General features: G+C 56.0%; 2 protein-coding genes across 9 annotated transcripts in view; both read left to right on the top strand.

Moving 5' to 3' along the window:
• The window catches only part of ABCC8 (ATP binding cassette subfamily C member 8), a 73,370-nt gene extending 63,449 nt beyond the window's left edge, over positions 1-9,921 (top strand). For 7 of the 8 annotated variants that reach the window (XM_034645783.1, XM_034645778.1, XM_034645781.1 and 4 more), the window contains 11 exons: positions 278-370; positions 4,174-4,276; positions 4,817-4,930; positions 5,264-5,384; positions 5,480-5,610; positions 6,541-6,619; positions 6,847-6,955; positions 7,373-7,476; positions 8,259-8,392; positions 9,098-9,160; positions 9,688-9,825. In XM_034645783.1, the coding sequence (XP_034501674.1) occupies positions 278-370; positions 4,174-4,276; positions 4,817-4,930; positions 5,264-5,384; positions 5,480-5,610; positions 6,541-6,619; positions 6,847-6,955; positions 7,373-7,476; positions 8,259-8,392; positions 9,098-9,160; positions 9,688-9,825 (1,189 nt within the window). Of the gene's footprint in view, positions 1-277; positions 371-4,173; positions 4,277-4,816; positions 4,931-5,263; positions 5,385-5,479; positions 5,611-6,540; positions 6,620-6,846; positions 6,956-7,372; positions 7,477-8,258; positions 8,393-9,097; positions 9,161-9,687 lie in introns of all 8 variants that reach the window. The other variant, XM_034645777.1, reaches the window with a different exon arrangement.
• Positions 9,922-13,219: 3,298 nt separating this feature from the next.
• KCNJ11 (potassium inwardly rectifying channel subfamily J member 11) lies at positions 13,220-16,954 on the top strand. The gene has a single exon (XM_002925147.4). It carries the CDS (start codon positions 14,163-14,165, stop codon positions 15,333-15,335), a length of 1,173 nt encoding a protein of 390 aa, XP_002925193.1. The 5' UTR covers positions 13,220-14,162; the 3' UTR covers positions 15,336-16,954.
• Positions 16,955-21,133: the final 4,179 nt, after the last annotated feature.

The following is a 21,133-nucleotide window of genomic DNA, read 5'->3' as shown; positions in this document are numbered from 1 at the left end:
AAAGCGAAGCGACCATGCCTGCCCCGCCTTACTGGAGAGTGAGGGACAGACTCCCGCGGGAGGTAGACGGTGCCCGGAGTCACAGTGCCTGCCCCGGCGTGCTGTTTAAGCATTTTGCTAAGGGCACCACTGGCTTCCCTCTCTACAGGGGAGACACTGAGACCCAGACAGGTGAAGCCATCGGCGCGCACAGTGGTTGGGGGTGGAGCTAGGGTTCAGACCTGGGCTGAGCCCTGAGCCCTCTGTCTTGACCATTCTGCTCTGCTTCCCTGCACAGGGACCTGCAGCAGCTGGATGACACCACCCAGCTCCCCCTGCTCTCCCACTTTGCTGAAACTGTGGAAGGTCTCACCACCATCCGGGCCTTCAGGTACCAGATTTACCCTGAGGCGGGGGTGGGTGGGACTGGGGCCAGGGGCACAGGTCATGTGATTCGGTTGTCAGGGCTTGGCTTAGGAAGGTCCAGGACACGGGTCTCCCAACCCCTCCTCAGGCCCGGAAGCCTCGATGATGTCCCCCAGAGGGGTCAGGTCCGGTGGGCTCTATTGTATGATCCAGAGAGGAAAATCTCAGCCCCGCAGCCAAGTCCAGGGCCTCTGTGAGCTAAGGCAGGACAAGAAACAAAGCCGGGAAGTATTTCCTCACATTATCAATGCTGGGAAGGCTTTTCCATCCTGTGGGCCAGCCCTGAGGCCATCTTTTATGGAGTCTCTCCAGTGACTTGAACACTACGCTAAGTAATTTACATGCCAATCTCATTCATTGCGCACTGCAATCCAAGGCAGTAAACGTGTTATTCCCATTTCCCAAACAAAGAAGTTGAGGTTCAGAGAGACTATATAACCACTCTGTATAAGGTCCTCTAAAGCCTAGGCTTGAATCTGCCCATTCATTCAGTAAATATGTACAGAGCCAAAACTCAAGCCAGGCATTAAAAAGACAGAGATGAGTCAGATGAGCCCCTGGCCTGGAGGCATTTACAATCCAGGCTTTGATTGAGGAGGAACCCATGTGACAGGTACTCTGAAAGAAAAGGGAATGCAGGCTGTGGGATCGTAGAAGGGAGGCAGTCACCGAAGTCTTCATAGAGATGTTGTTGGAGCCAGCATCAAAGGGTAAATAAAAGTTCACCAAGCTGGAGGAATTCCCCCCAAAACTTCAGTGCCCCTGCTTTCCACCCTCAGTCATGACGTTGGGCTGGACAGGAGCATCTGAGGCTGCCTGGGGAGTAGAGGGGGCCATTGCTCCCTGCCCCAGCCTCTCTCTGATGTATTAGAACATCTCTCCTCTAGCCAAACAGGCCAGAGACCCCTGCCTTGGATAGTTGGACTCTGGTCTCTAAGCCTTACCCAGAGAGTGATTCCAGGTTATTTTTAGGATGGCACAGCTGTGCAGGGTGTGACAGTAAGCATGCGACACCAAGTCCCGTGTCCAGCAGTAACCCTAGGGCTCAAGGACCAGCCAAAAGGATTCAGGGAGGCTTGCGTCTCCTCCCTCCAAGCCCCAAAGCTCTAGGCCCCTGGTGCAGCACTGTGGCCCCATTCACTCCCTGGGTATCTGCACCAGCGAAAGGTCCTCGTAGGGGTCTTATCTGAGTAAAGTAAAGCAACTCAGAGCTGTGCCCTGGCCTTGGCTCTGCCCCCTGGACAAGCCTGCACTGTCTTCCGCACAGAAACCCCTTGGAACCTGGCAGGACACTAAGGTCTCCTCCAAGCCTCCTTCCTGTCTCAAGCCTGCACTTCCCCAGGTCCTTTGACTGCCAGCACCCTCCACACTCCTGGGCCTGGCCTCTCCTCCGTCTTAGCACTGTTCCTCTTACACATGCTGTCCTGGCGGCCTTCGGGCTGGGCCTGGGGTGGAGAGATTGTGACTTTCCTCCAGAGGCCTTGACCCTCTCAGTAGGATCTGAGTGGACGCAGCATCCTGCAGGCAGCCTCAGACCCAGCCTGCGGTCAGTCGGCGGGACTGCTGCCCAGTGAGGCCTTGCACGCCCTACACGGACACAGTGGGGCATCTTTACATGTGGATGAGGGACTTCTTAGTCCTCCCTGGATGTGTTTAATTCCTTGGCTCTTGCCCAGCAGCCTGCCCTGTTGAGAGCTAACTGGCATTTACTGATCGTGCCCCTAACACATGCCAGGCACTGTGCTAAGTGCTGTGTGTTTATTATTCATTTAATGCTCATGAGAGCCCCATGACATAGATCCGAGCAGCCCCGTTCAACAGATAAGGCTGAGTCACCAACCGGAGGTCACACACGTGGTGTGGTCAGAGCCAGGGCTGGGCTTGGAACCCAGGCCTATGGGACCTTCTGGTTTCTCTAGGAGGCCCTGCCTTTTCCCAGAAAAGTTTCAGGAGTACCCCAGCCCCAGACTCAGTGGTGGGCTCAGAGGCTGTCTCAGCCCAGGTGGGAACTATTATTGGCCCATTTTACTAATGCGGAAACTGAGTCTCAGTCCTGACACACAGCCAGGAAATAAGAACGTGGGTGTGCATGGCCCCACACTGGGGCTCTCCACATTCCTCACGCTGACACATGCCTATCTCAGAAGCCGCATCCCCCACACACCCTCATGCACACCCACCTCTCAGGCTCGCCCCTCACACACACGTGCACAAGCAGGTAGACACCTTCAGCACACACTTGGTCACACCTTTCAGACTTCGGAATACACACTCGCCTCAGCCACACCACCCACCGACACACCGCCACCGTGGCTGCGCGATCGTCCGCTCTCTCACACCTCAGAGACTCACTCTGCTCTCCTCAGACACGTGGGTCAGGCACAGCCCCTCCACCCGGAAATAATCAAAACAGAACAAACACCTTCCAAGAGTGAAAAGCAAATGCCCAGTAAGACTTGTTTTGAGTCCTCTGAGTCCCCAGTTGTTTCCCTGAGACCAATGCTAAGACGGCTTTGGCTTCCATTTGTTCCTTTGCTCATCATGAAACAAGCGCTCTGCCCCCTCCTCTGGGCCTGGCCAAGCCAGCCTGGTGTGGGGGGGGTGGCTAGGGTGAGAGATGCCAGGAACCCAGGCTGCTCAGAGAGAAAAAGCAGGTCCATTCAAAGTAACACAAGGAGAACATGATGAGGACACAAGAGAAGGAAAGAAGCGTCCAGAGTTCCTTCCTTGTACAGAGAGATCCCATCCACCTTAGAGGGTTAGGGAAGGTTCCATTTGTTCATTCAGCAAGTATTTATTGACAGTGCCAGGTGCCAGGGATGCCCTGGTGAACAAAAAGCCATGGGTTCCATTCTCATAGAGTTTACAGTCTCGTGAGGGAGATAAGCAGCTAGAGAAATGAACATATGAGCAGAGGTTATGAAACAAACAGGCTGCAGAAATGGGGAACAATAGGCCGGGAAAGGCCACCCTGAAGAGGTGTCATTTGAGGTGAAGCCTGAAGGCTGAGATGAGTCAGCCTGGTGAAGAGCAGAGAAGGCATTCCAGGCAGAGGGGACAGCATGTACAAAGGCCCTGGGGTGGGAAAGACCTTGGTATTGTCACAAAACTGAAAAAGGGCAAGTAATAAATTATTGTAATTTCTGTAGCTGCGTGGCAGTGAGCGAGGTAATTTGTGGCACGGAAGGAGGCTAGGATGGCAGGAGCCAGCTCACGCAGGCTCCTGAGAAGAAGGGCTTCTTCAGCCTCAAAACCATTGATAGTCTACGCAGGAGAGAGATGGGATGTAATTTGTGATTTACAAAAATTATGCCAGCTGCCGTGAGCAGAGCAGGCTGTGGGGAGAGAGCAGGTAGACCTGTGGGGAAGCTGGCGCAGTGGCCCCAGTGAGCTTGTGGTGGGCAGCAAGCAGGAGAGAGGCAGGCAGAAGCAAGAGCTATTTTACAAGTAGAAATAAGAGGTCTTGTAGAGGGAGTGCATGTGAATCCAGGTGGTTCCTCCGTTTCTGGCCTGAGCGTCTAGTAGGGCAGAGGTGCACGTTACCGTAGCAGGGAGACCCTGGAGAGAAGAACAGGTCTTGCGGTGAAAGCAGGAGTTTGAAGGAGGTGGCAGTCTGGACAAGTTTGAATAAACAGCAAGGAGCTGGGAGAGCAGTCAGAAAGGAATGGCATACACGTCAGACACGGCATGTTTACTGGCTGCTTCTCCGTAAGTAAGGAGGGCCTGGGGGCCATGTGGACCCACAGACCCTCCCCACCCTCCCTGCAGGTATGAGGCTAGGTTCCAGCAGAAGCTCCTCGAATACACGGACTCCAACAACATTGCCTCCCTCTTCCTCACGGCTGCCAACAGATGGCTAGAAGTCCGCATGGCAAGTGCACCCACCCGCCCCCCGGACCCCGAGACAAGGGCTTCTGATAGGGGTGTGGAGCCAGAGCAAGGGTCAAACGTGGACCGGAGGGTGGGGAGAGAGGATGGAATAGCAGCTCGTGTGTGCACACAGGGCGGGCGCCAAGCCCTCCCGCTTCCCCCGCCCGGGCGGCCCTCCTGGTGTCTGACCTGAGCCTCCTCTTCCCCATCACCACCTGGGGGCTTGTGCACCTGAGGTTTGCTTCACTGCGACGAGGGTGTGTCTGAAGTGGGCCGTCTGACCCGTGTGGGCCAGCTGGTGAGGCAGGCACGTTCAGGCCTGCGCAGATGGCTGGGGGTGGGGGAGCAGCAGAAGCTCTGTGCACACGTTGTCTCCTGGGGCTCCGGCCTTCAAGGCCTCCCGCGTGTCTGATGGCGTGTGGGCGTGTTGCTGGAGTAGAGTCTCTGCTGGGCTGTCCCTGCTCTAAAGGGAATGAGGTGGGTGGGAGGGGCACTGTGCCTTTGACCCCTGAGGGCCCACACGGCTCGCCTCCCTCCGCAGGAGTACATCGGTGCCTGCGTGGTCCTTATCGCCGCCGTGACCTCCATCTCCAACTCCCTGCACAGGGAGCTCTCTGCCGGCCTGGTGGGCCTGGGCCTCACCTATGCCCTAATGGTGAGTGGCCGCAGACTGGGGCAGTGGAGGGCTCAGATATCAGCACGCGGGGAATCTCAGGCACCTTCCCTACCTGAGACACCCTCCAGGCCCTACCCCAAGCTACTTGAGTCTGAGGCAGGAGGGACCATCAGGGGAGGAGGGCTCACCCAGGGCCGGGGTCCCGGACAGGTGGTGGGTAAGGATCTGCATTCATCGTAACCCTCCCGTGCCTCCAGGGGGGACACCCCCTGAATAGCCAGCAGAAGACATGGAGAGCCGCTGGCCCCTCAGCGGTAAGAAGAGCCGTCCCGGTGGCCAGGGTGGCACCAAGTGCTCACCGACTCCCCGCAGGTCTCCAACTACCTCAACTGGATGGTGAGGAACCTGGCGGACATGGAGATCCAGCTGGGGGCTGTGAAGCGCATCCACGGGCTTCTGAAAACCGAGGCGGAGAGCTACGAGGGGCTGCTGGGTGAGAGGCCCGGACGAGGGCGCATGGGTGGGGGGGCCCTCCTGGATACCGGCTGCAGCCTGTATCTGCTGGCTGAGCCCCGGTCTGGCCCCCAGCCCCCTCGCTCATCCCGAAGAACTGGCCCGACCAAGGGAAGATCCAGATCCAGAACCTAAGTGTCCGCTACGACAGCTCCCTGAAGCCGGTGCTGAAGCACGTCAACGCCCTCATCTCCCCAGGACAAAAGGTCAGTGGGTGCACAGCCTCACACAGCTCGCGGCCCCCCGGGCCTCCCAGGGCTTCCACCTAGTCAGACCCCCCAGTCGCTGGCCTTGGGCCCCTCACACGGACAAGGCTCAGCCCACCTCTCCCCCACTCCGTCTTCCCTGCTCCTTCTGCTGCCCTCACTCACCCACCAGGAGATGGACCCCCAGACTCCCCTGGCTGAGAGGGCTTTTGTCAGGGCCCCTCTGCAAATGGTCAAGGGCTCCCCCAGGGCACTGCCCCCTGAGCTTCAGAGCAGGTCCTCAGAACAGAGAGTGAGGCCACGTTTGTCCTGGGGAGGGAGCCCCTGCCCGGCACTCTGACCCAACTCTCTGATTGATTCCCTCCTCACGCCCCCTCTGCTCTGACACTGCCCCCCCCTTCTGTCTCTTTGTCTCTGTCTCTCTGTCTTTGTGGCTGTCTGTCTCACTCTCTGTCCCTGCCTCTGGCTCCTCCCATCTGTCCCTACCTCTCTTGTCCTTCTGTGTCACCATCTCGGTCTTCGTACGGGTCCCTTATTGTCCTTTCGATTGGTACCCATGGTCGGGAAGCAGTGGGGTCAGAGATGATCCAGTTTACGGTGGGCACACATATACATCCCTGAAAACCTCACTGAGCCACCCCAGGCCCTCCTACCGTGCCCACGCACACAGACTATGCACCAGTGCCCCCAGCTCCCCCACAGCCCCGTCCCAGGCACAGCAAGGCCTACACCCAGGCCCAAGAAATGGACATCTACACCCTGCACTTGCCTGTGGGTCCCCGTGGGAGGTCCCTCCAGACCCACTGCAGGAAGCAAGCCCAAATAGAAGCTGGTCAGGAAGCCAGGACAAAAGAGCTGCTGTGACCTCTAAAGCCTGCACAGCCCAGAGGCTCCCCCAGGGACTCACGGTGTACGTGGTCCTCTCTCCAGATTGGGATCTGTGGCCGCACAGGCAGTGGGAAGTCCTCCTTCTCTCTCGCCTTCTTCCGCATGGTGGACATGTTCGAAGGTGAGTGGTGACAGGCGCCCCACGTGTACCCACAGCCACCAGAGGGGACCTCAGTCCCAGTGTCTGGTCAGATGTCATAGGAGGCCCAGCAATCACTGCCTCCCCCTGCATCCTCGTGGGACCCACGTTCCCAGGCTGAACCTGTCCCTGGCACCACCAGCTCCCCCCACTCCTTCGTGCCGCCCCCCCACTCCTTTGTGCCCGCCCCCGTGGCTGTCTCCACGCAGGGCGCATCATCATCGACGGCATCGACATCGCCAAACTGCCGCTGCACACCCTGCGCTCGCGCCTCTCCATCATCCTGCAGGACCCTGTCCTCTTCAGCGGCACCATCCGGTGAGCCCCACCACTCCTGCAGGCCCCCCAACCAGTCCCAGGCCCGCGCCCTGGAGCTGGAGCGTGAGGAGGGGAGGGGTGGGTGAGGCCCGGAGTGCTCAGCTGGGTACCCCTCCCCAAGCAGGCAGCCCTGTTCCGGCTCCGGGCACTATGGGCTGGCCCGGTCCCTCACACTTCCACCCTCGTGCCATTCTCTCTCCTGTGAGGCCCGGGCAGGCGCTGGTAGAGGTAGCCCCCCAGTGCTGGGGGCTGCTTTCCTCCACCGCTCACCAGCCTGCTGCCCCCTTCCAGCCAGGCCCCCCGAGGCAGTGGTTCTCACTCACTGCTCCCTTCCCCAGCCTCAGCCTCTGCCAGTCCCCAGGCATGAGCTGGGACCCTGCTTCCCTCCCTAAGGGGGCTTTCTGTGGCACCCTGCAGATTTAACCTGGACCCGGAGAAGAAGTGCTCTGACAGCACGCTGTGGGAGGCCCTGGAGATAGCCCAGCTGAAGCTGGTGGTGAAGGCGCTGCCCGGAGGCCTGGGTAACCGCTCCTGCGGGAGCAGCGGGCCGGCGGCGCTCAAGGCCGTCTACAGGGGCTAGGAGGGAACACGCACACCCGTGTCCGACGTTTGCCCGGGGTTTGGTCCAGGGTCTGGCAGGACCCCAGGGACCATTCCGTGTACCCATTTACCTTACGGGAGCTCAGAGAGGTCAAGTGAGTTGTCCCAAGCTTCACAACTGGTCAATTCAGGGGCTAGCTCCTCCCAAGGGATCCGGGGGGGGGGGTGGCCAGCAGGAGTCACCGTGAGACTTGGCTTATAAGTCCATCATCCCACGGCAGTGTATTCAGCCCTGCCCGCCCCGGCCACCAGCCTGCCCAGCTCTGCCCCGAGGAGAGGACAGAGGGGAAGATCACAGGCACGGGTCCAGGGTGCAGGGAAGACACTGTCCCCCACCCCAGAGGGCAGGGAGCCTTGGTGGTATTGGCTACCTTCCCCATGGCATGGGGGCTGGCCAAGCCTTGGCTTCAGAGACTGGCCCTGCCAGTGCCCACACACATCTAGCACATCCACACTCGGTGCACGTTCCCCCTCCCGGAACGGCCCAGGGCCACGGCAGCGCACCCCTGCAGAGTAACTCATGCGATGGCACATGTGTGGTCGGGTACAGTGCAGCGGCCCTGCACACCCCCCCGCCTCATGACACACCCCTGCGTATTTGCCCCTGTGCGTGCATTTCCTAACACCCCCTAAGCCATGCTATCCCCTGAACTCCCACTGCCAGCCTGACAGCCCTGCTCCCCCTCCCCGGGGCTGTTTTCAGATGCCATCATCACAGAAGGTGGGGAGAATTTCAGCCAGGGCCAGAGGCAACTGTTCTGCCTGGCTCGGGCCTTCGTGAGGAAGACCAGCATCTTCATCATGGATGAAGCCACGGCCTCCATCGACATGGCCACGGTCGGTCCAGAGCATCGCCATGGGGGCGGGGGGTCTCGAAGAGGGTTGTCATGGGGTATTAGGGTGAAATTTGCACAAAGTGGTCCCGAAGCTCAAGTTGTCTTTAACACAAAGGGCCATTTGTGGCAGAAAAAGCAAAGGGCTGGGGGGACCCTGACTACAGCTAGCCTCAGGGCATGTTTTTTTTTTTTTAATTTTATTTATTTATTTGACAGAGGCACAGCCAGAGAGGGAACCCAAGCAGGGGGAATGGGAGAGGGAGAAGCAGGCTCCCCGCTGGGCAGGGAGACTGATGTGGGACTCAATCCCAGGACCCTGGGATCATGACCTGAGCTTAAGGCAGACGCTTAACCAACTGAGCCACCCAGGCACCCCTCAGGGCATGTTTATAGCACACAGACACACAAGCTGCACACAGACCCACAGAGACTTCACACTCATCACCCGCCACACAGCACAGCCAGACACACTCACAGTGCACACGCATTGCACAGACCCGAGCCCCCAACAAGCTGAGCCCAGCTCCTGAATGCTAGAACTTGGTTGGTCCTGTGGGAACAAGGACCAGGCAGACAGAAGGAGGGGTGGGCTAGTGTTGGGGTCACATGGGAGCCGGACCGCAGACCTGGGCCCCACATCTCCAAAGCCAGGCCAGACCCCACCCACTAGGCCGATGAGCCAACCACTGCTCCTCCCACCTGGCAGGAAAACATCCTCCAGAAGGTGGTGATGACGGCCTTCGCCGACCGCACTGTGGTCACCATCGCGGTAAGGGGCCCCTTGTTGGAGTGCGGGGGACAGCCGGAGAGTGGGCTGGCCTCCTGAAGCTGCCCTCAGAGGGCAGCCACTGCGCTCCCTGGGCCTGGTAATCAGGAGAGGCGCCTGGAGCCACGATGCAGAGACTGGAGGGCTTGCAGGGAACCTGGACCGCAGGACGTGGGGTGTGGAAGGACGTACACCCGCACTTCCCTCAGATCCCCCTCTCCATCTGCAGGTTCCAAGGCCCGCTCCTGTCCTAAGGCCCCAGGAGCTAGGCTAGGGTACTGTCTCCATAGGAAGCGGGGGTTGGGCTGTGAGGTGATCTCTGAGTCTTGGAGCCCAGAGGTGAGGGCAGAGCTGAGACTTGGAGAGGGGAGAGGACGTCATTAGTGGCTTGGGGTCACAGCCACCCCAGGAGAAGGCAGTGGCCACAGAGATGGGACATTCCATTCACAGGCCGCCTCCTCCAAACTGGCAGGCCCCTCAGCTGCCCCTCCCTCCCCCCACCACCCTGACAGTCCCCTCCTGCCCCCCAGCACCGCGTGCACACCATCCTGAGTGCAGACCTGGTGATTGTCCTGAAACGTGGCGCCATCCTTGAGTTCGACAAGCCAGAGAAGCTGCTCAGCCGGAAGGACAGCATCTTCGCCTCCTTTGTCCATGCAGACAAGTGACCCGCCAGAGCCCAAGAGCCGGCCCACACCCTCCCCTGCCCCCGCCTCCCGCCTGGGCTTTCTAACTGTAAATCACTTGTAAATAAAAAGATTGGTTGTTTCCTACCGGAGGCCTCTCAGGTCTGGTGGGCAGGGCCTGGGGTGGCCTGTGGGTCCGACTGAGCCAGGCTGTGTGGCATCAGGCAGAGCTGAGGCTGTGTGAGTGTGGCCAGAAGTGTGTCTCCTTATCTGTGACGTGAGGTTTGTATTAGTCTGCTCGGGTAGCCGTAACAAAATAGCGGACTAAGAGACTTAAACAGAAATGTTTTCTGACAGATCTGGAGGCTGGAAGTCCAAGATCAAAGCGTCAGAGGTTTGGTTTCTCCTAAGGACCTAATTACCTCTTCACAGGCCTTATCTCCAAATACCATCACACTGCATGGCTTCCGCATGGGAGTTTAGGGCTTTAACAAATGGACTGGTGGCGGGGCGGGGAGTGGGGGGGAACGACACAATTGGGTCCATAACAAGGGTTATCGCATTTTTGTGATTATCTCATTAGACAAAGTAGTCCCTTTCCTTCTCACTTTATTTCTTGGATTAAAATTGTGGTGTACCTGGGATTAGTACCATTTCCATGACAAATGACAGGACACCAACTCAAAGGGGCTTAAACAAAAACTGGAATTCATTTCCCTTTGTGATGGAGAAGGCCAGGAGGTGTACTGCTTCAAGCATGGCTGGATCTAGGCGTCTGACTGCAAGGATGTGTTTCCATTTCTGGGTTCCATCTTCCTCTCCTCTGATGACAAGTGGTCACTAGCACCTCCAGCTTATACCCTACCCCTCTGAAAAAGAGATGATTTTTCCCAATAGTCCCAGCAAAAGTCTTGGGAGCAAATCTCAATGGACCAAGTTAGATCACACCCCTACCTCTACCCAATCATTGGGTCAGAGGACTGGAACACACTGACTGGCTAGGCCCGGATCACATGTCCCCATCTGTGTCCCCCATGGAGAGGCATTCAGAATGGGAGAAGGTGGTCCTTCAGAGGGAAGCACAGTACATATACCACAAGTCAGCCAGGTGGTGGCTGGAGATGCTGAGGCCACACTCTGGGGAGACCAAAACAACGGATGTCCTCAGAGTCTATCAGCATCGTGCAATAGGAGTGCACACCTCCCCCAGCCCAGAAATGGCAGGTGCTCATTTCCATATCATGTTATTATCATTTACATGTTGACTTCAGTACTGTCTATCCCAGGTCTGGGGTGCAGACCCAGGAGTCTTGGGCCTGTGTCCCTTTTGGTTGCAATGGGATCAGAGCAATGTAAGGAAAACCCACCAGTCCCTGGAGAGAGGCCTAACACAGACCTTTTGGATCAGGAAGTGAGAGCTCTGTAAGGCCTGGCAGGCTGCCTGGGGGAGGCAAGATGGGAGTTGGGCATGAGATGGGTGGAAACTGGACAGAGTTAGAGAAAATGGCCCATGGGGCAGGGGGTGGGGGCATAAGATCATAGAGCCTTAAATGCCAGGACAAGGAATCTAGGATAAGCCTATGAACAAAAGGGAAGTGGAGAAGGCTTCCTAGTGAGAAAGGAACCTGACAAATGCGGTTTTGGGGGGAGATGAGTATGAGGAGGTAAGAATGGAGTAGGGCAGGAGGCTGAGCTCTTTGGGTAAGGGGGTCACCCTCCTAGAAAAGGTGGAGCAGGTAATGGCTGAGGCCTCAGGGCCACACTGTGAGGCAGGGCCTTGCCTTTCCAGCTCTAAGATGCCTCTGGGGGCCTACCAGCCCTCTCCACTGAGGGGTCTCCCAAGAGTAGAGCCAGGAAGGGAGAAGATTCCCAACCCCACTGCCACCTCGTGCCCACCACACCCCAAGGGATTGAAGGGATGTAGCAGGGTCCATACCGAAGTCTTGCAGGGATGCCCAAGGCCATTCTGGCCCAAACCCTGCTAGAGTATCCCTAATGGCCTGCCAACTTTGACTTGGATACTCCAAAGATATGGGTCATCTCTGGTTATTAGAACTGACTCTTCCATATGTGAAATCACAACTTGCCTCTCTTCCACTCAGTGTCTGTACTGGTTCTATACTTTGGGCCACATAAAACTATTAGTCCATCCTCCCTGGACTCCTGGGGTTTCTGCAATAGTGCCCAAACTCCCTAGGGGGCTCTCTGAGGCTCTTTTTCTGGTGACTGAACAGATGTAGTTGACTCAAAGGTTTCCTGTGTAACCCTGTCTCCTTGAGCTCCCCCACTGCGATCATCACGTTCTCCCCTCCCCACTCTAGGCACTGCATCTCTGTTAATATAGCCCAAGCTCACACTTAGCCTGAGTAACAGTGCAGACTCTGCCTGCAGCTGAGTATGAGACAGAAAGGAAAACTCAATATGAAAATCACAGTCTGCCCCACTGTGACCCATATCCCCACTGCCTCCATCTTGGGGCTCTGCCTCAAGCCCACACTCCAACAAATGAACACACATGGGTCAGGGCTACATAAAGATCTGAGCCCCAGAGAGGGGGTGGGGCCATTACTGTCCCAACAACAGAGACCTAGCAGGCTTTCTCTCCCAGCTGAGAACTGGGGGTCCCCATTAGAGGCCCAAGCCCCAGGGCATGGGCTGCAGACTGATGCCTGCAGTAGAAGCACCATTCATGTTCAGGTCAAGAGCTTAAGTCCCCCAGTTCCCAAGCCAACCCTAATGGAGCCCCTCAGACCCGCGTCCATTCCATTTATTACCTAAGGTATAAGAGACCAGGCTGCGGGTGTAAGGAGGTGTAAAGCAAGCGTCCGGAGTTCCAACTCTCTTTAAAATACAAGGGTGTCGTTGTGGGATGATTAAGAAGGTGCAACCACCCAGGCTTCTGGGCTGGTGTGAGACCGTGCTCCTACACCTGCTAGTAAGGTCCATTATTTTCTGGGGAGGGAGTCCGTGGCTTTCGTCAAATTCTCGAAGAATCCACGACTCAGAAAAGATTAAGAGCATCCCCAAAGAGAAGAAGCAGTCAGTTGAGGAATCCTCAGGCCACCTAACCTCTTGCAGTAGCCAGTTTGGTGACGCAGCTCCTCAGAGCCTCCCCTCGCTGGGAACCCGCAAAGCCCAAGGCTGCAGGAGAGGTGGATACTGGCCCAGCTGAGAAAGGGAAAATTGGAGGAGGAAAGTCAAGACAACAGGGGCTGCAGTCCTGACTGAAAGGGCGGGTGGCGACTCCCCTCACTGTCCCCGAGTGGGCAGGAGGAACCTCTTTTGGTCCATCTGATTGGGCAAACCCCCAAGGCCAGACTGAATCTGGAACAGGAAGGCGGGGCGTGGGGCGGGTGTGAATGGGGAGGGGAGGGGCTTGAGCCCGTGCCCGCCCCTCCTCCGGCACAGGAATAGGTCGGGCTCCCCCTGGCGGCTCCGGGTCCCCACTCGATTCCTCTGGCGCCCTCGCCCTCAATCTTCTGCCCCCATCCAGCACAGGTCGGTCTCAGCGGACCAACGGACAGACGGACGGACGGACGAGAGGACGACCCGCTGGGACGCCCCGGCAGCAGGAGGGGCGGGGAGGCGACGGCTGCGGCTTGAGAAGCAGGAGCAGGTGCCGCGGCGACGAGCGGGCGGGGCGGGACGGAGCGGAGCGCCGGGCGGGGGCGCGGCGCCGGCTTGCGTGGGCCGGCTGGGAGCCGAGAGGCCGCGACTGTGAGTGAGCCCGGCCAGGTTGCGCTGGGGGCGAGGGGATCTGGAGTGGAGTCGGGTCGGGTGGTGACTCTGGAGGGCGCACGGATCCCAAGGAGACAGAAAGGACGAGAGCTGGAGGAAGATCCGATCAGCCGCGGGGGCGCTACGGAGGGTAGGGTAGAAAAGGGGGCATACCTGGAGGCGAGACTGGGGGTCATCAGAATATGAAGCTGGAGCTTGGAAGGGGGGCCGGGAGCAGAAGTGAGTGAGGCAGGAGAAATGGCGGGGGTTGTGTGAGGTCTGCTGAGTTGGTAAGATCCAGAAGTGTTAAGTTCCAAGGTAGAGGAGGTGGGTTGAGAAGGAGTCTTAGCGGGAGGCCCAGGGGAAGTCAACGGTGGGAGTTGAGCTGAGACCGAAGGCAAGCTCGGGAACAGATGGGGTAGGAGGCTCACCAGGCGAGGCAGGTGGGCTGAGGTGTGAGGCTGGTTTAAAAAAGCAGGGGCCAGTTGGAGGTGAGGATGAGTCTGGTTGGGGAGCCATCTCCGAAGTGAGGCCAGCACAGACTGAGGACGGCCCCAGAGTGGAAGGGTTCCCCGGGGAGGAAACTCCACAGTGAGGCCCAAGGCTTGGTCAGGGGGGCGCCCCCCCATGGGGGAAACCTCTCCCTGGTGGTTGCTGGAGCCATGCTGTCCCGAAAAGGCATCATCCCTGAGGAGTATGTGCTGACACGGCTAGCAGAGGACCCCACGGAGCCCCGATACCGAGCGCGAGAGCGGAGGGCCCGCTTCGTGTCCAAGAATGGCAATTGCAACGTAGCGCACAAGAACATCCGGGAGCAGGGCCGATTCCTGCAGGACGTATTCACCACGCTAGTGGACCTCAAGTGGCCACACACGCTGCTTATCTTTACCATGTCCTTCCTGTGCAGCTGGCTGCTCTTTGCCATGGTCTGGTGGCTCATCGCCTTCGCTCACGGTGACCTGGCCCCTGGCGAGGGCACTGCTGTGCCCTGCGTCACCAGCATCCACTCTTTTTCATCTGCCTTCCTTTTCTCCATTGAGGTCCAGGTGACCATCGGCTTTGGCGGGCGCATGGTGACCGAGGAGTGCCCGCTGGCCGTCTTGGTCCTCATTGTGCAGAACATCGTGGGGCTCATGATCAATGCCATCATGCTGGGCTGCATCTTCATGAAGACCGCCCAGGCCCACCGGCGGGCCGAGACCCTCATCTTCAGCAAGCACGCTGTCATCGCAGTGCGCCACGGCCGCCTGTGCTTCATGCTGCGCGTGGGTGACCTCCGCAAAAGCATGATCATCAGCGCCACCATCCACATGCAGGTGGTGCGCAAGACCACCAGCCCCGAGGGCGAGGTGGTGCCGCTCCACCAGGTGGACATCCCCATGGAGAACGGCGTGGGGGGCAACAGCATCTTCCTGGTGGCCCCTCTCATCATCTACCACGTCATCGATGCCAACAGTCCCCTCTACGACCTGGCGCCCAGTGACCTGCATCACCACCAAGACCTCGAGATCATCGTCATTCTGGAAGGCGTGGTGGAAACCACAGGCATCACCACCCAGGCCCGCACCTCCTACTTGGCCGACGAGATCCTCTGGGGCCAGCGCTTTGTACCCATTGTGGCAGAGGAGGACGGCCGCTACTCCGTGGACTACTCCAAATTTGGCAACACCATCAAAGTGCCCACGCCGCTCTGCACGGCCCGCCAGCTTGATGAGGACCGCAGCCTGCTGGACGCCCTGACCCTCGCCTCGGCCCGTGGCCCCCTGCGCAAGCGCAGTGTGGCTGTGGCCAAGGCCAAACCCAAGTTTAGCATCTCTCCGGATTCCCTGTCCTGAGCCATGGTCCCTTGGGCCCCCACGCTGCTTGTGTGCACGGGGGCAGTGTGGTATGGTGTGTAGAGTGGACATGGTGTGGGCCCCTTGACCAGGCCGGGACCTGGTGTGAGGCTGGGCCCTCTTCAGCTCAGCCTCCCCTCCTGCTGTTAGCCCATGGTGTTACAGGGCACTTGTCACTACTCTATTTCTGGCCTCGGCGGGAGCCTGTACTGGGTTATTTTTGTCTCTGCTCTTCCCAGCCCCAGCTCAGGACTGGCTCACCTCCCTACCCCCCTCCCCGCCCCCGGGCTGGGGAAGCTGTGGGAAGTGTTGGACCCTAAAGTTGGGTCTCCTGCCAGCTCTGCATCCCCGTGATCAATTGACCACAAGCTGGGCAGGTGGCTGGGGAAGAACAGTCCCCAGGTGGGCAACCTGCTGCTCTGTTTCGGTGGCCCCAAGAGATGACCGGCCACTCTTGGTCCCTGAAGAAGTGTGGCCTACTGGGTGGGCCCTGCCAGCTGGGGAGGGCAGTCAATGAAGGAGCGTATTCCAGCTGGAGGATTAGAAGTAGTGGAACCGACACAGACAGGGACAGGCCGAGTCTGCTAGGACTCCCCTCCCTAGGGCACGGAGGAAGTGGTGTGAGGGCACACAGCTATGGTGAGCCCTGGTCAGGCACAGGAAAGAGGAGCTGGGCCCCTGTGCCCCCGCCCCGTGCCCTTACACCAAGACTTCTCTGGTGAGGGGCTGCTGTGCCTGCCTGCTCCCATTCTGTCCCTGCCTCGGGAGGCTGGGACGGGCTCGGGCAGACATCGATGTGCCAAGCAGAAAGAGGCTGAGGAGACGGGGGCCTGCGCCTACCATACAGATTGAACTCTGGCTCTGGCTCCCCACCAGTGGCTGTCACTCACTGGCTGTCCAGAGGGTGTCTGTGGAGGGTCTTTGGGTCGCTAGAAAAGGAGATGTTGGAAAGCTCACGATGGTGGGGGTGAGCGAGGCCCCTGACGTAAAGAGGCCCTTAGTCCTCACGGGCTTGACCGCAGCCGGGGCTCCTGGAGCTGTACTGCGTGTACCTGCCCAGATGCCGCCTTCTCTGTTGTCCATAAAACCTCCCTACACGCTGGGCAGTTCTTGCTGGGGAGGGAGGGGGCACACTGGCGGACAGGGAGGGCAGGGGCCGGCCCACATTCCAAAGGTGCCACAGATCCTAGCCAGGCGGCCAGGAAAAGGACCTGGGGCCGACCCTGATCACCCGGTTCAGGAGACTTTCACCTTTCTGCCTCAGGCAGCCCAGCCCTGCCAGTCCGTCTGAACATATCAGTTTTGGGGCACCTACCAGGCTTATAGCCCTGGGCCTGGCCTCCACTCCGGGGATCTGCTGGAAGGCTGGGGTGGTCAGGGAAGGGGTGGGGCCATTAGATGCATTAGTGTACAGGGATACTGCAAGTTTGGTTCCAGACCACCGCAACAAAACAAATAGTGTGATAAAGAGAGTCAAATGACTATTTTTTGGTTTCCCACCGCATATAAAAGTTATGTTTACACTATACTGTAGTCTGTTCGGGGTGCAATAGCATTACGTCTAAAAAAACAATGTACATACCTTCATTAAAAAATACTTTATTGCTAAAAAGTGCTAACCATCATCTGAGCTTTCAGTGAGTGGTAATCTTTTTGCTGGAAGGTCTTGCCTCAATGTGGAGGGCTGCTGACTGATTGGGGTGGTGGCTGCTGGAGGTTGGGGGTGCTGTGGCAATTTTTTAAAAATTAGACAACAGTGAAGTTTACCACATCAATTGCCTCTTCCTTACACGAATGAAAGAGATTGTGACATCCCCAAGTCTGTGGCTCCTTGAGGTCAGAAACTGTATCCGATTCAGCACTGTGTCTGACACTAAGGACGTGCTGAAAGAATGAATGAACGATGCATAGTATATAGGACAACAAGCCAGCATCACTGGTGCTGTTGGAGGCCTGCAGTGGGCTTTAGCTGGATCAGTGAGAGCTTGTCCTGGGCTACTCCGGAGGTAGGGCTGAAGAGCCAGGAAACTGCTGCTGCTGGTCCAAGCTCTAAGCTCCCCCTTCCTGCACCCACACAGCCCCCCAACATTGACCAGTTTGTGATATAGGAGTGGAGTGATGAGAAGCTACTCAAAGTCAGCCCAGAGTTCGGGGGACAGTGCCTGGCTCCTGGGACTCAGCTTGGCTGTCCTTAAGACCAGGAGAGGGGCCAGACTCATTAATGAGAAGCTGCTCAGCAGCACCATTCTTGGGACCCCATCCAAAGTAACCTTCCTCCATTCCCTCCACCTTAAATGGCTGGTGACAGCGAACCGACAGAACTGGGGGCTTAGCGCCACCTGCTGGCCACAGGGAAGACCTACTTGAGAGAAAACCAGGGCCACTGGTCCCAGTCTTTCCACTCCTAAGAGAGACCTCCTAGCCTTAAGGCTTAGCTCAGGGAGCAGCTGGAAAGTTCCAGGCATGGAGGGAGCTGCTGAGCTCAACAGGGAAGGGACTCCAAGCCACCATCTTTCTGTAGTGAAACTGAATTGCTAGTCTGGAAATACTAGCCCACTAGCCATACTGGAAAATTGCCAGGCCTGACGCCTATGGATTTGGTATCTCCTGCCAGTTACTGCAAGGCCCACATGTTACCCATGAAGGTGGCCCTCTGGCCTTTCTGCTGGAAAGGACACACCCAGCTTCCACAGGACCCACTTTCTCTCCCCAGGTGGCATCCTTCCAGCTCCAGCCTAAACGTGAGATCCACATCCTTCCCTAAGGAGCTTGTGGTGAGGAGTAGAGTAGCCCCTGGCTCCCCACAGCTCTCTGGGCTCACCTCTGAGGTCTCCCCAGTTTTAAGTATCAGACACCCAAAGACATGAATTCTGCATGTCAAAGTCATGTTGACCCCAGATCAGGGCAGGTCTAAAGCACAACAGATCTCTTCCAGTCTTCAAAGTGGCTGGGAAAAGGCAGAGTGATGGGATTAAAGTCAGAACTGGGTTCAAGAGAGTGGATTTGTTGCACTAGAACCTAGATTATTGGCATCCCCTCTGCCATGTCCACCTGCTTGGGGCATCGTATGCACGTTCACGGAAAGGGAAGAAGGTGCTACCTACATCCTTCCACTCTGGGAAGGCCCCACTCTGGACTGACATAAAGGTAGGCTACCTAGACTGGCCAGCTTGGGTACAAGGAGTGCAAACTTCCGCCTTTCCCTTGATCTTGTGTCCTTCCGGGCGCTGATACTAATGAGTGGAATGGGTGATACGAAGTACTGTGCAACTATGCAATTTATTTCCGTCATTGGGAGAAGCAATGAAGTACGAGAGAATGGGTCAACAGCGCACAAACCCTCTTTGGCTTTCGTGAGTCACATGCCTGTACTTCATGAAAGTACCCTTCTTTGCAGCACAGTCTGTCCCACACTCCTCCTCCCCAGACCGTCGGCACTCAAGGTGAAGCAAAACAGACCAGGTAGCCCTGCCTCTGTGTACTTTCTGCTTCATTTGATCAATTCCAGTTTTTCTCATGATGCCATCATTGTTGGGGAAGGGGAGTTACTCCCAAGAGAAATAAATACAATACAGTTCTGACCCAGACTTTCGTTTGTCATCAAATTCCTACTGTGTCCTTGATCTACCATCCAGCTTGGAAGTAGAATGAAAATCATCCTATAATTCTGCCTCTTGTGTGCCTCTTCAGGTCTCTGAAGGTCTGACCAGCATACTCATTTCTGAGCTTAGTAACTCCTTAATGCACTTTCTTTTTTCTACATCATAGGTTCCCTTCCAATCAATAATGTCCATTCTACAATCCCCCACATTTTACATCTAATGTTTTATCTTCCTATAAAAAGATCCCTTTTGTCATTTTCCCAGTTTTATTTTTTTCTTATATTACTTTATTACTTTATTATAATCTCTACAAAATTATCATTTCTTTTAAAATCTCAACTGCCTTCTTTTTCCAAAGGGTATCATTCTTTTTGAATCACTCTCTTTCAATGATTGTTGGTGGCTTTCGACTACCTCATTTGTTTCATAGTTCTAACTGTTGCCCTGTTCTTCCTTACAGATCTCTGCTTTATGAGATTCATTGTCTCCTCTAATGATAGGATATATTCTTTTTTTTTTTTTAAAGATTTTATTTATTTATTTGACAGAGAGATAGCCAGCGATAGAGGGAACACAGCAGGGGGAGTGGGAGAGGAAGAAGCAGGCTCCCAGCGGAGAAGCCCGATGTGGGACTCCATTCCGGAACGCCGGGATCACGCCCTGAGCCGAAGGCAGACGCTTAACGACTGCGCTACCCAGGCGCCCCATAGGATATATTCTTGATAAAGGCACCAACTGAACCGATTTCGCAATCCCCAGTGCCGCCACTAGAGGCCACTCTAAATCACCCTCAGGTGGGAGCTCAGCTACTGGCTGTCCTCTCTCTCTAAGCGAGAGTCTTCCATGTCAGTTATGCCCATGAATGAGTTCACTGTGCCCCTCTCCACCACTGTGCCCCAAAACTGTTTTCAGGCTCATTACTTCAACTTTCAGTAGAGATGTGAACAGGGCTTGTCTACCCCACAAAGATCTTGTAATACAACTGCACATCCCCTGATAACTGCATTCAGAACCACACTGTACCTTTACCCATGACTAACACCTGGCATGAAACTTCCCACAGCCCTGTCACCCTCTGTCCTGAATTAGATGCCTCAAACAGGTCCAGTTAGGAATAGCATCAGCCACCTTGGTTCAGTTACAGAAAATGAGGCAATGTCAAACATGCCAACCCACAGGTCCTCCCCTAAAAACAGACAAGAACAGCACAGAGTGAGCCTCTCCTCTAGACCTGAGGATCCACCTCATCCTTCACACTCCAACCCCACCCTGGATCTTTGCTGGTAGTATGGCATATTGATTAAAAATCCAAGCTCTACTCTTTACTGCCATGAGATCCTAGACAAGTCACTTATCTCCTCTCAAAGAATAACTCAGATATTAAGTTAAAAGTGCAGCTGCATACGTTTATTCTTATATTAGCAGGTAGAGGTGGAACACAATGAATTAAGAGGTAGAATTTTTTTTTTTTTAGATTTCATTTATTTATTTGACAGAGAGACAGCCAGCGAGAGAGGGAACACAAGGTGGGGGAGTGGGAGAGGAAGAAGCAGCCTCCCAGTGGAAGAGCCCAATGCGGGGCTCTATCCCAGAACGCCGGGATCGCGCCCTGAGCCGAAGGCAGACGCCCAATGACTGAGCCACCCGAGCGCCCCATAAGAAGTAGAATTTGAAATGGAGACAGGTCACAGTCTAGAAACAGTAAGTGTTACTTTGGGGGAGGGGTATAATTGACATACAGTATTATATCAATTTAGGTGTACAACATGATCCAATAATTATCTATATTGCAAAATATCACCACAGTAAGTCTAGTTAATATCTGTCACTATACATAGTTATAAAAATATTTTTTTCTTAAAAGTTTTTCTAAACTTTTTTGAGATTTACTCTTAGGAACTTTCAAATATGTATTACAGTATTTTTACCTCTAGGCACCATGGTGTACATTACTTCCTCATAATTTATTTTAAAACCAGAAGTTTGTACCTTTTGACCACCTTCACCCATTGCATCCACCCCACTCCGCCCCTGGCACCCACCATTGTGCTGTTATCTACAGGCTTGGGTTTTGATTTCGTTTTTAGATTCTACGTGTGAGATCATATGGTATTTGTCTTTCTCTGTCTGACTAATTTCATTTAGCATTATACCCTCAAGGTCTATCCATGTTGGTGCAAACGACAAAGTTTCATT

Source organism: Ailuropoda melanoleuca, chromosome 16, assembly GCF_002007445.2.
Source record: "Ailuropoda melanoleuca isolate Jingjing chromosome 16, ASM200744v2, whole genome shotgun sequence".
Classification (NCBI taxonomy): domain Eukaryota; kingdom Metazoa; phylum Chordata; class Mammalia; order Carnivora; family Ursidae; genus Ailuropoda; species Ailuropoda melanoleuca.
Note: the sequence above shows the minus strand (reverse complement) of the source record. Positions and strands in the feature narration are given on the sequence as shown.

Bases quoted from the DNA above. Each gene is read 5' to 3' on its own strand.
- KCNJ11 (XM_002925147.4), top strand. From the start codon at position 14,163: ATGCTGTCCCGAAAAGGCATCATCCCTGAGGAGTATGTGCTGACACGG.